The sequence below is a fragment of the Vipera ursinii genome, assembly GCF_947247035.1.
Source record: "Vipera ursinii genome assembly, chromosome: 3".
Lineage (NCBI taxonomy): Eukaryota > Metazoa > Chordata > Lepidosauria > Squamata > Viperidae > Vipera > Vipera ursinii.
The window spans coordinates 116,546,378-116,563,123 of NC_139516.1; the positions used below are offsets into that span (position 1 = coordinate 116,546,378).

The following is a 16,746-nucleotide window of genomic DNA, read 5'->3' on the forward strand; positions in this document are numbered from 1 at the left end:
CTGAAGCACCACATCACTGGCATCCACCTGGATGACAAACAGGGCATTCAAGTCCAGGTGCTTCAGCATAGGCTCATCTGCGGACAAGCACTTGAGTTTTTCAAATGCTGCTTGGCATTCCATTGCCCAGCAGTTTACATAGTTTACATCTAATGGATGTATAGTTTGGATATTCTTTGAGCATAAGCACATACATGGAACATGTATTGCATACCACAATAATATCAGTCACCTGTTCCACGAGTTTGTTGTTTGAAAAATTCCTTTGTTTTTTGCCATCTTTAGGCCCAGGTCTATCGCTATCTGTAGCACTTGGTCTGCCGCCATCTGTAGGCCCTGGTCTACACCATCTGTACCACCTGGTCTGCTGCCAGCTGTAGGACCTGTTCTACCGCTGTCTGTAGCACCTATAGGCCCTGGTGTACCACCCTCTGTAGCACCCGGTCTACTGTGCTACAACATTCCACCACCCCCACTAACAGCTCCAGGGCTACGTGGCTCCCATTTGTTGATTTGTCACGCCGGTGTTCTGCTTCCTTCAGCAAACAGGGCTTCCTGGATGGTTCACAGTAAGCTCTCCTGGCTGGATCTCCTCCCTTCTCTACTATCTCACCAGTTCTCCTGTTTCTCCTCTCTGCCGGTCGTTGTGCTGCCCTCAGTCGGCTTTCCTCTCCACCTTACAGCTGATTCTCCTCTCTGCTTTGCAGATCTTTCTTCTCCTTTTCTCTTCTCCAGTCTTTATTTTTCTGACTTATCTTTCCCTCTTTCCCTCTTCTTCTACCATTTTGTCTGAGTTTAAGATATTGTAGCTTAATAGCAACTTCTCTTCCCACAATGTAACCATGCTTCCTCTATGGCCACCATCTTGGGGAGGAGTTAGTCATAATTTGAGACTATTGTATTCATGTATGCCATGAAATTCTGAACTGTGCCAGATGTTCTCGTCATGAAAATTTCCCAGGATTCTTAATGTCTCCCAATGTTATCTCCATCAATTTTGCAAGGAATGTTGAGATAGCAAACTGAGCAATACAACAATATAATCACTCCACACAGAAGAGAAATAAATTGCTAATCCCCAGCGTCACAATCCACATTTTTCCATAAATGAATTTTGTACATTTGTCTGGCAGGTCACAAAAACCATTTGAGAGGCTGCTATGGGAGGAAACCATAGGGAACATTGATTGTAAAGCATGTAAACTTCCAATTGAAAACCTGCATTTCTCCCCAAGCTTCCTGCTCACTATGGCACCAATCCTCCACAGCATTACAACTCTTTTTCTGCATTATTAGAATTTGGTGTTTTGGGGGGAATGTTGATTCCATATTTTCAGTAGATTTCAATAAGGCATTTGACAAAGTAGACCACAACCTCCTACTCCTTGGTAAGCTAGAAAAAGGTGGAATAGACAACATCAACACCAGATGGATGTGTAGCTGGTTAACAAACCATACTCAATGAGTAGTCCTCAATGGCACTACATTCACATGGAGAGAAGTAACCAGTGGGGTACCACAAGGATCCATCTTAGGCCCAGTACTCTTCAACATCTTCATAAATGACTTAGATGAGGGAAGTGAAGGGGAATTAATCAAATTCACAGATGGCACCAAACTGTCAGGAGTAGCCAACACCCGAGAAGACAAACTCAGGTTCCAAAAAGATCTTGACAAACTTGAACAATGGGCCCTATCCAACAAAATGAGTTTCAGTGTGGAGAAAAGCAAAGTCTTACACTTAGGCAAGAAAAACCAAGGGAAAAAAATACAGATTGGGAGAGACCTGGCTTAAAACAGTAACTGTGAGAGGGACCTTGGAGTCCTAGTGGATGATCACTTAACCATGAGCCAGCAGTGTGCAGCAGCAACCAAAAAAGCTAATACAATCCTGGGTTGTATAACTTAGAAATGGGGGAAATAGTTCAAATATTCTAAAATGGAAAAGATGAGGACCTAGAAAACTACCTGTTTATTTTACATCTTTAGTGAGCAAAGTATTAGACTGTTAAGCACCCAGGGCCATCTACAAATGAGATCAAAATGTCAAACTGAAGCCCCACCCCTATTTTATATGCAGGACAGGGCTTTGATCTCCTGTTGTTATCTCCATCTTGACTTTGTTGATCCCCTTCCTGCAGATTCCACTGGAAGCAGTACAAACATAGAAAAGGTAGACCTACCAACAATCCTACCAACAAGGATTGGCTAATGTCTTAGAAGACAAAAATTCCCTGCAAACTCAACATCAGGCACTACTGCAATGCTCTCTACATGGGGCTGCCCTTGAGGACCACTCGGAGGCTTCAACTGGTGCAGAATGCGGCCGCGCGAGTTGTGATGGGGGTTTCCCGATACTCCCATGTAACACCTCTACTCCGCGAGCTGCATTGGCTTCCGGTTGCCCTTCGGGTGAGATTCAAGGTGCTGGTGATGACCTATAAAGCCCTAAATGGCTTGGGTGTGGACTATCTAAGGGAACACCTGCTGCCGGCATCATCTTCCCATCGTCCTGTGCGCTCCCACAGGCAGGGCCTTCTCAGGATACCGCCGGTTAAGGAATGCCAGCGGGTTATTCCCAGGGGAAGAGCGTTCTCTGTGGGCGCGCCGGCCCTATGGAACCAACTCCCCATGGAACTTAGGACTGCCCCCGACCTTCGCTCATTTCGCTGGGACCTGAAAACTTGGCTCTTCGAGCTGTCTGGCCCAGGCTGAGGGGTTTTAATTTTTATTGGGTTTTAGTTTAAATTTTGGGGACTTGATTTAATTAATTTTTAATCTGATTTTAATTTTTGTATGTTTGTTTTTAACCCTCCCTGTAAACCGCCCTGAGTCCTATGGGAATAGGGCGGTATATAAATTTAATAAAATAAATAATAAAATAAATAAATAATCCAATAAGGATAATGCCAAGTGTAAAGTCCTACTTTGGGGTAGAAAACATCAAAGGCACAGAATATACTATTGGGGAGATCTGACAATGCATTTGCAATGGATCTAGATGTCTTACAGGACCACCATCTGAATATGAGCAAACAACGTGATATAGCAGATAAAAAAGGCCAATAAGACTTTGGGCTGCTTCTATTTTCTGGTTTAGACTGCCCTGGACACCACTTCACAAGAGACACAAGAAGATTCAGTGGTTGCCAAGACAACTGCCAAGTTAACAGGGAGTTTGAAGCCAAGCTGTATGAGAACAGTTAAAGGAGCTGGGCATATTTAGCTTGCAAAAGTGAAGATGAACAGGGAGATATGACAGCAATCTACAAATATCTAAAAAAAAACACCTCTCCAGTGATACTGTGAGTTGATGTGTTCTCTGTTGAAACTGAAAGTAGAACAAGAACTAGCTACTTGAAATTAAAAGAAAGTAAGAATGAATATTAGAAGGAATTTCTGAGTGGAAAGAACTGTGAAGACGTGGGCCACCATTGGAGGTTTTCAGCTGGGGTCTGGAAGATCTTCTGTCAAAAATGTGGATTCTCGACTAGATGGTATTTAAAACAATCTCTTCCTACTTATATATTCTACAGTTATTCTGTTTTACCAAAAATAAAAATTATGTGGCACCAAGCATTTATTAATCTGAGTGATGATGCATCATGAAATATCAAAACAGTGTTTAAAAATTATTGCGATTTCTTAAAAATACATTATTAAGGAATTTGTCAGGTCTGCCATCATAAACGCTTCAGCCTACTTTGTTTTGCTGGCTTCTTGCCATAAAATGCAAGAGAGGGGGAGAACGGGAATGTAGGGGGAAGAGATAACAGGAAGAGAGAAACCAGAGGTGCCAATCCGGCCATCCAAGGACATGAACGTGAGAATGGAATGTGAAACTACACCAAAGTGGTGCCAAACCTCAAATCTGTTACCAAAATACTGGATTTAAATATTTTTGGACACTCATGAACTGGTCAAGGGGAGAGGGTCCGGAAAATGGGGAAAAAGCAGGGTTTGTGTAGAAATATTCATATTAGGCTTTACTAATGGTGTAACCACTTGGGTTTAGTGAAAGTATATTTTTGCTACAAATGGAGTCAAGGGTTTTTCATTCCTAAATGCCCAAACTGGGGCCAACCTGACAGTATTAGTGATCAAAAAGCTTTCTTTGACTATTATAGCATTAAAATGCTCAGTTAAACAATATTTTGCCAATGTTTTTTACATAACTAGAAACACATCTTAGCCCTAATTTTAGCTTACCATGTTGTGCCTACCAGTCCCTGCACTTACAGTGCATCACACAAATCTAGTCAAACTGAGTAAACAATGGTTAGTTCAAGAAGTTGTGTAGACTGTATTCTGTCTAAAATATGAAACAAGGCTTTTTCCATCCAATGGATGCACCTGAAAAGACTAGCCCACTTCTAATGCAATGGAAATCTCAAGTGAAACTTAGAACACACCCACCACTTCTTGTAGCCAGTATGAATCCACTGAAACAGCACAAAAGGAGATTAATGAGCCTTCTCCACCAGCTTGTTTATGCAGCTAACAATCAAGATGATACTGACCTAAGACCCTGGAATTATTCTATCATCACATATCATCAGAGCTTGCAGGCCCAGTTACCCATTCAAGTTTCCATAAAGAGTGTTGTGGCAGGCTTTTAACATCTAATTTACCTTTTGATTATAAACCAAAATCTATGAACAAAAGTAATTCAGTGAAATAGTCCATACAACTGCCCTTATGACTTGGGGACTGTACTGATTTTTCAGTATATGTAGAGTTAAGGTTAAACTTAAGGTGCATGTAAAGCTCTTTCAGGTCCTTTGTGTTGGACAAATGCAACTCTGCACTTTTTTTTTTGCTAAACTACAAGTCTCCGTACAATTGGCAACCTTACTCATACTCCATACAATTCTTGTAGAGGGCACAATAAGAAGAGTTATGATGAAAAGTGGGTGGGACCAGACGGAAAGGACTGCGAAGGTTTGTTACAGAACAGAACAGAACAGAGCTGGAAGGGATTTTGGAGGTCTTCTAGTCCAGCCCCCTACTCAAGCAGGAGAACCTATACCATCTCAGACAGGTGATCGTATAGTCTCTTCTTAAAAAATCTCCAGTGATGGACCGCCCATAATTTCTGGAGGCAAGCTGTTCCACTGATTGATTGTCCTCACTGTCAGGAAGTTTCTCCTTAATTCCAGGTTGATTTTCTCTTTGATCTGTTTCCAACCATTGTTTCTCGTCTTTCCCTCTGGTGCTCTGGTGAACAACATCACCCCTTCTTCCTTGTGGCAGCCCCTCAGATACTGGAATACTGCTATCGTGTCTCCCCTATTTCTTCTTTTCTTTAGAATAGCCAAAGCCAAGTCATGCAGCCGTTCTTTGTATGTTTTAGTCTCCAGGCCTTGGATCATCTTAGTTGCTCTTCTCTGATTTTTTTTCCAAACTCTCAACATCTTTTTTGTGATATGGTGACCAAAATTGGCTGCAGTATTCCACTGCAGTAGTCTTACTAGGGTTTTATAAAGTTGTACTAATACTTTGCGTGATCTTGATTCTATGCCTCTGTTTATACAAACCAGGATTGTATTGGCTTTTTTGGTTGCTGCTGCACACTGCTGGCTCATAGTCAAGTGATCGTCCACTTCTCAAGGTCCCTCTCACAGTTACTGTTTTTAAGCCAGGTCTTGTCCAATCTGTACTTGTACCTTCAATTTTTCCTGCCTAAATGTAAGACTTTGCTTTTCTCCACATTGAAACTCATTTTGTTGGATAGGGCCCATTGTTCAAGTTTGTCAAGATCTTTTTGGATCCTGAGTTTGTTTTCTGGGGTCTTGGTTTTGTTTGGGGGGGGGTCGTAGATGCCAGAGGTTTCTTTGCTTTGGTTGGGTTTTGTTTTTTTTTTGCAACAGATAGCTATGCTTTTTAATTAAGCTTATTTTAAGGATGATACCACTTGAGGGTGGTTTGGGGGCTTCTTCAAAGCACCTCCTTGTGGACACAATTACAGTATCTAGCATCAAAATAGTGGGCGGAAACTGTGAGGTTTTCAGAAGTCAACCCCAATGTTTTTCACCTTTGAGTGCAGTTGCTGTGTGGAGATACAGTGCAGGAAGAGAGCATCTCGATGACACGGCATCTAAGATTATCTTAGCAGCAGTGAGGGAGACTCAATTTATGCATCTTTCAGTCATGCAACAAAGTCAGTATTGTGGTTATCCCCAGATCTTCTGGACAAAGAACAGTGCTCTTTCTAGCTCAGACTGTGCTCCTCAAGTGGGACTGTACCATTCTAGTGAAATTGTGCCAAATCAGGACTTTTGCTTACCACTGCCTGTGCCAGAGAGGAAAAGGCATAGTCAGAATCATAGAGATGGTACATGCCTTTGTTTCCTGGTGTTATTTTTGCTGATTCTACTTGCCATCATGGGGGTCGGGCTGGCAATGTTTCAGATCTTTCACTTGCAGAAGGAACTTAAAGAGGTAACTTCTCAATTTTTAAATAAGGGGAAAATACGTAAGTTATCTCCACTAGTTTGGAGAATGGGTCTGGACTTAGAGAAACTTACTTAGCTATGTAAACTTCATGGGGTTGCTTTTCTTTCCAAATATACCTGTATGTTTCTTGCTTTCACAGTTTTCCAAATCTGGATGTATTCCTCCATCTCCTGATATGCTGAAAGGTGAGAATTCCTAGTCCTGTGAAGATTGGGAAGAGGCAAAGCAAAAATTGTGTTTTCTGGTAATATTATAGCTGAATTTCACTTCATAGCTTTGCACATGTTATAATCCTGCCTTTATTACCTTGAAATAATGGAATGAATCTTGGTTAGGAAATGAATAACTGGTGCAGGCTTGGAGTATAGGCAAAATGGAGAGTAAGACAAGAAGGCAAGTCCAAAAACTTTAAGGAACAGATTTATAAAGTACCACAGTACAGAATAGGGCTTTTTCATGCAAACTCCTGTGTGAAAGGAAAAAAGACCACATGTTGCCTACATTTCAGAGCCAAATTTTAATATAAAATCCTGCTCTTGATTCCACAAATTCAGCAATAAGAATCAGGAACATCTGTGGAGGGAATCATTAAAATGGCACAGGTAATCAAAGCCTCACTCCTTTCTATAACTTTTGCATATTTAAAAGGGGAAGGTTTCAGTTGCTCTGTTGTATCATGTTTTTTTAAAAAAAATATTTTCATTCATTCATGCATGCATTCATTCATGCATTCATTCATTCATTCATTCATTCATTCATTCATTCATTCATTCATTCAATTTCTATAGCAATTTTATTACATTGTTGATGTTCTTGACTCCCACTGCACTTGTCCTTGGTAGCAACTGCTCTTAAACAACATAGTCTTTTTCTGCTATACATGCCATATATCCTTAATGCGTCTAAAATCCTCCTAAATGATTACTGTGTTTAGCTCACCTTTCCCTGGTCAACAAGTCAAATAACAGAATAGAATAGAATAGAATAGAATAGAATAGAATAGAATAGAATAGAATAGAATAGAATAGAATAGAATAGAATAGAATAGAATAACAGAGTTGGAAGGGACCTTCGAGGTCTTCTAGTCCACCCTTCTGCTCAAGCAGGAGAACCTATACCATTTCAGACAAGGGACTGTCTAGTCTCTTCTTAAAAACCTTCAGTAATGGAGCGCCCACAATTTCTGAAGGCAAGCTGTTCTGTTGGTTAATTGTCCTCACGGTTAGGAAGTTTCTCCTTAATTCCAGGTTCCTTCTCTCTTCGGTCAGTTTCCAATCATTGTTTTTTGTCCTGCCCTCTGGTGCTTTGGAGAATAACGTGACCCCCTCTTCTTTGTGGCAGCCCCTCAAACAGCCAGTTTGCACCACTTCAGCAGAACCAGTAGCTTTTTTTGTTGCCCAGGCCCAGAATGGACTTCCTGAATCAGTATCCACACAGAGAACCAGTTGTTCACATATTTGAATCCCACCACTGCCCTCAAATACTGGAATACTGCTATAATGCCACCCCTGTTTCTTCTTTTCTTTAGACTATCCAAACAAATCGAAGTCCTGCAGCTGTTCTTCATATGTATGAGTCTCCAGGCCTTTGATCATTTTAGTTGCCCTTCTCTGAATTTTTTCCAAAGTCTCAACACTTTCTGTGATCTTGATTTTATGTGTCTGTTTATGCAACCCAGGATTGTATTAGCTTGTTTGGCTGCTGCTGCACACTGCTGGCTCATTATCAAGTGATCGTCTACTAGGACTCCAAGGTCCTTCTCACAGTTATAGTTTTTGAGCCAGGTCTAGCCTAACCTGTTCTTATACCTTTCATTTCTCCTGCCTAAATGTAAAACTTCGCTTTTCTCCATGTTAAAACTCATTTTGTTGGATAAGGCCCATTGTTCAAGTTTGTCAAGATCTTTTTGTATCCTCAGCTTATCTTCTGGGTGTTGGATATTTCTGCCAGTTTAGTGTCATCTGCAAATTTGATGAATTCCCATTCTATTCCCTCATCTAAGTCATTGATGAAGATATTAAAGAGTACTGGGCCTTGTGTTACACCACTGCTTACTTCTTTCCATGTGGATGTAGTACCACTGAAGACTACTTGCTGACTACAGTTTGTCAGCCAGCTACAGATCCATCTGGTGTTCATGTTGTCTATCCCACCTTTTTATACCTTAAAGGTAAAGCTAAAGGTTCCCCTGCACATGCGTGCTAGTCATTTCCAACTCTAGGGGCCGGTGCTCATCTCCGTTTCAAAGCCGAAGAGCCAGCGCTTGTCCGAGGATGTCTCCGTGGTCATGTGGCCGGCATGACTAGACGCCAAAGGTGCACAGAACGCTGTTACCTTCCCACCATAGTGGTCCCTATTTTTCTACTTGCATTTTTTATGTGCTTTTGAACTCCTAGGTCGGTAGAAGCTGGGACGAGTAACAGGCGCTCACTCTGTTACATGGCACTTGGGATTTGACCCGCCAAACTGCCAACCTTCTGATCAACAAGCTCAGCGTCCTAACCCACTGAGCCACCATGTCCCTTTTTATACCTTACTAAGTAGCTAACAAAGGTTGTGGACTACTTTGTCAAATGCCTTACTGAAATCTAAGTATATTATGCCACAGAATTTCGCTGGTCTACTAATTTAGTCACTTTATCAAAGAATGAAATAAGATTGCTTTGGCATGATCTGTTTTTAACAAACCCATGCTGGCTATTGATTATAACTTTGTTTGCTTCTAGTTGTTCGCAGGTCTGTTTTTTAATTATCTTTCCAGGATCTTCCCAGGTATTGTTGTTAGACTGATTGGTCTGTAGTTTTCTGGGTTTGTTTCTTTTCCTTGCTTGAAGATGGGAACCACATTAGCCCTTTTCCAATCCTCAAGTAATTCCCTGGTTCTCCAGGATTTTTGAAAGATATGGTGCAATAGTTCTGAGATAACATCTACCAGCTCCTTCAGAACTCTGGGATGTAATCTGTCGGGTCCTGGTAATTTATATTCATCAAGGTTGGATGGGTGTTCTCTTATCATTTTCTTGCTTATTTTAATTTTTGTTTCTACTGTATCTTTTGCAGTAGTTTTTTTAATGTTTATTGGGTTATCATTTCTTTTTGTGTGAAAACTGATGCAAAGAATGAGTTAAGCAGCTCTGCTTTCTCCCTACTGCCTGTTCCTTCTTTGCCATCTTCTCTTTAGTAGACCTACAGTTTCCTTGACTTTTTTCTTTTTATTAATATGTTGAAACTTTTTTTATTGTCCTTGATTTCTTTTGTGAGCCTTTGTTCATTCTGAGCCTTTGCTTTCCTGACTTCATCTTTGCATGTTCTGGCTGTCTGCTGATAATCAGCCTTAGTTATCTGTCCCTCTTTGCAAGTTTTGTACTTGTCCTTTTTGTCTTTCAGTTTGTAGGAGAGATCTTTGTGCAGCCATTCTGGTTTCTTCCTGAATTTCTTGTTTTTCTTTTTCAGTGGTATTGTTCTGGACTATGCTTTTATGATCATATTTTCCAGAGTTTCCCATGCTTCTTGAGTTGTTTTCCCCTTTAGGATTTTTGTCCATGGAATCTTTCCTAGGTTATCTCCGAATTTGTTAAAATCAGCTCTTTTGAAGTTTAAGACACTGGTTGGATTATTTTCTATTGCTTGGGTTTGCATTATATTGAATTTCATATGATGTGGTCACTTTCACCCAAGGTTCCGGCAACTTCAACCCTCTCTATCACTTCTTCTTTATTAATTAGAAATAATTCCAGTATGGCTTTACTTGTAGTTCCCTCCTCCACCTTTTGGATGATAAAGTTGTTGCATAGGTTGGTTAAGAATCTGTTTGATCTCCCACTTGCTGCAAAGTTTGTCTCCCAGTTGATATCTAGATAGTTGAAGTCTCCCATTACTACTGTGGTATGCTTCCTACATATGTTTGTCAACTGATTGGCAAACAGTTCATCTATTTTTTCTGATTGCTTGGGTGGTCTGTAATATATACTATGGCAATGTCACTTTCCCCCCCTTTTATATTGACCCATATACATTCTGGAGAGATTTTATCTTTGATCATGTGGCATTTTTGTAGATATGTAGTGTTCTCTTACATATAGTGCAACTCCCCCTCCTCTTTTTGTAGATCTATTTCTTTTGAACAATTTGTATCCATCCATCAGTACATTCCAGTCATGGGTTTCGTCCCACCAGATTTCTGTAATGCCAACTATGTCATACACACCCTCGTGTACTATTGCGTCTAGTTCACCCTGTTTGTTCCTCAAGTTTTGAGCATTTGTATATAAGTATTTAAGCCCTTTATGCCTGTCCGTAGGTATGTTTCCAGCATCTCCTGATTGTTGTTTGAGTTTTTCTTTTTTCTCATCACTCCCTACCTCATTGTTTGATTTGTTTTCTTGGGATTTATGACTGATTTTGTGTTCTAGAGATTCTAAAGATTGGCCACCCTTCCCCCTCAATTTTAGTTTATGATAAGTAAAGATAAAAATACCATTCTAAATTTATATAAAACAACTTAAAGCCTTAGTACATAATCCTTCTTCTTCTTCTTTTTTTTTGGCCCAGGCAACAATTAACATTTGCAGCATTTTCTTTGACAAATTTGCTCCTTTTGTCCTAAATGAAAGTCTCTGTTACTCATCCATCTGGACCAGATTTCTGTAAAAATTCACATTTATTTGTTATTCTCTAATGTCCCCTGACATTCAGTGTTCTTAAATACAGTCTTCTCTATTTATGATATCTTAAAAATATAAAGTTATGCATTTTCATAACTAGAGGATGCCTTGTTAGTAAATGTTTTTCACTGACATTTGTGCTGTTCTGAAGTTGGTTTTGGCAGAATATTCCAATTTAATTTTACTGGAATGCATAACATTTCCTAGTCTAGACCAATCCAGATTTCCTCATACAGTATATCAAGTTATTTGAGGCAATCAGTCAGTGCTGATTCTTTGGTTTTGACCTCTTTAGGATTGCTTTATGAGACTGCTTTAAGAGACAAAATCCAATTAGGTTGCCTCTTGAGTTTTCTACTTTGTATATTCTGAATCATCCTTCTGATGGCATCATACAGTCATGAACTGCTTTTTTTTCCTCTTCTGCTGCAATGTAGGAACTCTGAACAGAACAGCAGAAAAGAGAGTCAAGAGGAGTGCACATTTAACAGGTAGGCAGCAAAACCACAGATTGCTGATATACAGTATCTAATTCCCTTCCCTTGCTCTGCCACCTCACCCCCAGAGAACTTGTTCCCTTTGTGAAAGCATGTTTGAAACCTTTGCCTTGGCTTGCTGCCAAATTGTTAGCCTGGCCATCAGGTAAAGCAAAGCCGAGGAAGCAAAGTCCTTTCGACATTCTACAGCATAATTATCGTCATTTCCCATTTTTACTATAATATAACCCGCCAAGAAGCAATTCCAAATCCTGTGGAGTTTTCCCCAGGAACAGATTTGACAAAAGTATAGGCTTTTTAAATCTGCAACCAAAGATCCTCTGCATGTTTGCCAAGGAAAGTGAGAAGCATCCAACCCTCAGAGGAGCAGATGTTGCCTAACATTCTTATCTTGAGCACACTTGGAATACTGCATCCAGTATTAAATTTGAGACTCTAGAACAGGGGTGTCAAACTCGATTTCATTGAGGGCCACATCAGCATTGTGGTTGCCCTCAGGGGGCTGGGTGGGCATGGCTGGGTAGGGCGTGGCTGAGTGGGTGGGTGTGGCTGAGTAGGGCGTGGCCAGCTTGTCGCTCATGCCAGGGGGCACCTGAAGGAGCCTAGGCAGGGCTGGAGGGAGCCAGGGGTCTCCGGCAGAAGGGAGTAGAATCAGAGTAGGTGCAGGGGCCTGATCCACCATAGGAGCCTCACCAACTCCATTGGGCTGCATGGGGGAAAACTGAATGGCAGTGCAGGCTGTCTGGGGCCCTCAGGGGTGGGCACCTGGTGCAGTCCTTAATCTCTTAGGGTGCTGGGAACCCTCAGCCTGGCCCCACTTCCCTGAGGGGATGCCCGGCCATGCTTACCTCCTCCTCGAGGCTGCTTCTGCTGTGCTCACTCTCCTTGCCCAGGCTGGGCTTCCTGGACTGTGGGGGGGCATTGAGGGGCTCCTGCTGGATGAGGCTGCTGCTGCAGGTGCCACCACCATGAGGTGAGGCAAGGCGAGGCAGGGCGGGCGGTGGCCTGGCTGCGGGACCCGGAGGTGTCCCTGCCAACTCTGTTATTCTGTTATTCATTATTTGAGGGGCTGTCATAGAGAACAGTGGTGCAAGGACTCAGTGGTTAAAGACGCTGAGCTTGTCAGCTGGAGAGCTGAGAGCCCAGGTTCGAGATTGGGAGCTCTGCACAATGGGATGAGCTCCTATTACTTGCCCCAGATCCTCCCACTAGGAGTTCAAAAACATGAAATACAAGTAGATTAATAGGTACCACTTTGGTGGGAACATAACACTGTTCTGTGCGCTTTTGGCATATAGCCATGCTGGCCACATGAGCACAGAAAATTTCTACAGACAATGCTGACTCCCTCGGCCAAGAAACAGAAATGAGTTGGGCACCACTGACAAGGAAACCTTTGCCTTTACATCAGACATGTCAAACACAAGGCCCGGGGGCCGGATCCGGCCAGCGAAGTGGTTTCATGTGGCCCACAAAGCCATCCTGGAAACAGTGAGGGAACGGCCCCCACTGCCTTGGCCCTGGCCCAGAGACCCTCCTTCTGCCAGAGACCCTCAGATCTGCCCCACTCCTGCCCAGGCCCCCATAGGCACCCTTGATACGAACAATGTAGAGCTGGCCACGCCCACCCAGTAGGCCATACGCACTCTAGCCACGCCCACCCAGGCCACACCCACCTGGCCCCTTGAGGGCAACCGCAATGCTGATGTGGCTCTCAATGAAATTGAGTTTGACACCCCTGCTTTACATAGAGAATATTCTCTATTCTCCAAACACCTGAGGGCAGGACAAGAAGTAACAGAGGGAAGATTATCAAAGAGCTATCCAACCTAGAATTAAGGAGAAATTTCCTGACAGCGAGAACAATTAATCATTGGAATGGCTTGCTTGTGGGTGTTTTTCATCATTGGAGGTTTTTAAGAAGAGAGTGGACAGTCATTTCTCCGGAAGAGTGTATTGTCTCCTGGATGAGCAGGGTGCTAAACTAAAAGACCTCCAGAGTCCCTATTATTCTGTATTCTATTCTTCCTATTGCAGGTAGCATTTGGCAAGCTTAACTTGCACACCGGGTAGTACTAGTTTATAAATAGGATGGCCCATGCCAACCGACAGAAGAACAAGCTATTTTTGTTACCTTTTAACATCCCACATCCTTTTAAAAAGCAAGCAACAAGCTGTCCTAGAAAAAAGACAAGGTTTAATATCAAAATTATAGTGACACTTTACTCCCCATGCAGAAGATCAGCCTTTGTACTCTACTGAAGAAAGGCAATTTGAGAGAGTTAACATCATATTTTCTTCCCCATCCTGTTCTCCTCTCACAAATGGCCTGTACTTGAATCTTGACTGGGGTCAGCTGAACACTGCAATATGTGACCCCACTCTGCCTATGGAAGAATTCACCAAATATGGATAAGTAAAGGGATTCATTTCTGAATATTCTCTAAGAATCATGGCAATCGCCTAATATGCAATGAATTGCTATTTGGTGCGTTTCAACTGAGGACCAAATTAGTGCAAGTTGCTGTGCATGCTGTGAGATGCAGGTAATATTCTAAAGCAAGAGTTAAGCATAATAATCAGCAGTGAATCAAGGCATCTGAAACAAGAAAACAAGGAACAAAGTAGCAGAAGGATCCACCTGGGAATAATTGAAATTCCAGCGAGTTGGCTAGAATTGCAAGATTCATTTGGCCTAAAGCAGGGGTAGGCAACCTAGGCTCTTTTATGACTCATGGACTTCAACTCCCAGAATTCCTGAGCCAGCATGGCTGGCTCAGCTGTAATGTATTGGGCTTTGTCTTGTTAAGGGAACACCACGTGGGTTAATTGCTGGAAGGTTGCTTAAGCAGGGAAGCCGGCTCCCAGCTCCTCAGACAACCCATCTCCAGCACTGCCATTGGCTGCCTCTAGGGCAGCAATAGGTTGCTTTAAACCTATTGGCTGCCACCTAGAGGCCAGGGTATAAATTGCTGCATTCGCAGCTCTGTTTCTCAGTTCAGATCCTGCAAGCAATAAACAATGATCTTTGCTGAACTCACTTGCCTCATCATTGAAGCAATGAACCCAGTACACAACATCAGGAATTCTGGGAGTTGAAGTCCACGAGTCATAAAAAAGCCAAGGTTGCCTACCCCTGACCTAAAGAAAGGAAGGAATGTGTGAATGTTTTGGCACCTAGGTTGATAGCCTCGGAGGCCACAGGGCTTCAGCCCAGCATGTCTCAGATGGCTCCTCATTCAGCAAGCAGCCGCCCTTCTCTCCTTTGCCTGGGGGAGCCTCAGCAGATGGGTCCAGAGGTGCCCCAGTTGTGGGAGAGTGGCTGGCAGCTGCGGGAAGCTGTATGTCATGGGTTACATCCACTGCTCCATACCTGCGACCACTGCTTTGGACTTCTGATGCTGCTGGGTGTGGTTCTTTGGGGAGGGGGGGGGGGCTGGGAGGCTGTGAGTTCAAATTATATCTTAGTCTGGGGGGGGACTGCAGGAGTCTGGGCCAGCCTCTCTCTCTCTCTCTCTCTCTCTCTCTCTCTCTCTCTCTCTCTCTCTCTCTCTCTCTCTCTCTCTCTCTCTCTCTCTCTCTGTCTCTAGCCCACTTCACAGGGTTGTTGTTGGGGGGAGAAGGAGAGAAGGGAGGAGGAATGTTAAGGATGTTGGGTACCTTGAATTGCTAGCAAGTAATAGGGTTGGGGGAAAAATGGGAAAAAAGCAGACTGGACAGCCATTTGTCTGAAATGGGATAGGGTCTCCTGCTTGGGCGTGAGGATGGACTAGATGACCTCCAAGGTCCCTTCCAACTCTACTATTCTGTAAGGGTCTCCTGCTCGGGCAGGTGGCTGGACTAGATGACCTCCATGGTCCCTTCCAGCTCTGTTATTCTGATAGGGGAATGGGGCCCCAAAGCAAATGCTGTTGATTGCATGAAGTCTCTCCCGTTTTCACCATGATATTTCATGTTTCTGTAGGCAAAGCAATTCAGCAATCTCATCCCCTGGAGTGGGAGACTACCCATGGACATGCCTTCCTTTCTGGGGTCCAGTACAGGAACAGGGGTCTAGTGATTGATGAAACTGGGCTCTACTTTGTTTACTCCAAAGTGTTCTTCCGAGGCCAGACCTGCACTTCCCAGCCACTTGACCACATGGTTTTCAAGAGAAATCCATCCTACCCTGACAACCAACTCCTGATGGAGAACAGAAAGATGAACTATTGTATAACAAAGCGCATGTGGGGCAAAAGTAGCTATTTGGGGGCCTTGTTCAATCTTTCCAGGCAAGACAGCGTGTATGTGAGTGTCTCTGACCCCACACTGGTTAATTTTGAAGAATCAAAAACCTTTTTTGGCTTATACATGCTTTAAAAAAAACAGTACCACTTTCATCAAGCTATTCATAGGGGTCTTCTAAGCAGCACGTGTAACACCTGAAGTGGAACTTCTATGGACTTCTGATTGGCCTCCATGGGTTTAAAGAGAGAAAAAAAATTCCTGCTGGATTGCTTCAAAGCCATAGGCAAGGGCAACAGGAAATCTTCAACTTCAAACACTGTCCTAGACTGATGAAGGAAGTTTTGCACGGCTTGTGGAGCTGAGGTTTTGTGTTGTTGTTTTTTTGGTCATTTGCACCCTGAATCAGTTACAATGCAGCAACTATTCTTTTCTAAGGTTATTTTTTTATGCTGCTTATTTTCTGATATATCATTTTTTGATGTGAAAATGTATTTAATTTCTTGAAGGGAAAGGGATTTTCTTGGCTTCCAACTTCTTTGACGACTCATAAGCCCATTACTAAATATAATTTTAAGTTATAATTATACCTCAATATTTGTGTCAGCTTTTAACCTTCCCTCTCCCCTACCTCTGACAGGCATTCATCCGATGCTTTAAAAGATTCTGTGCATAAGGTTTGCAACAGACAACTAGTGGCAATTTAAAAGAGCAAGACCTTTTAAATCCCCCTGCTTTCAGCCTACCTCTTAGCAGCTGTAACTCTACCAAGCTTCTGTGCACTTCCTGTTCTTCCCACAGTTCTCTCAGTTAGGGCTATCAACCTAAGACAGCAATATTTCAGGTGACCACAAAGTGATAGGAAAAAGGTAAAAACAATTTTTATTTTATGTTTTGTATCTCCT

At 42.6% G+C, this 16,746-nt stretch overlaps 1 protein-coding gene across 1 annotated transcript; it reads left to right on the top strand.

Annotated features, from left to right (window-relative positions):
- Positions 1–6,150: 6,150 nt before the first annotated feature.
- FASLG (Fas ligand) lies at positions 6,151–15,976 on the top strand (the record flags this gene model as incomplete). Its single annotated transcript, XM_083360269.1, has 4 exons — positions 6,151–6,441; positions 6,596–6,641; positions 11,558–11,611; positions 15,582–15,976. 4 exons carry the CDS (start codon positions 6,151–6,153, stop codon positions 15,974–15,976), a joined length of 786 nt encoding a protein of 261 aa, XP_083216395.1.
- Between the last annotated feature and the right edge of the window lie 770 nt (positions 15,977–16,746).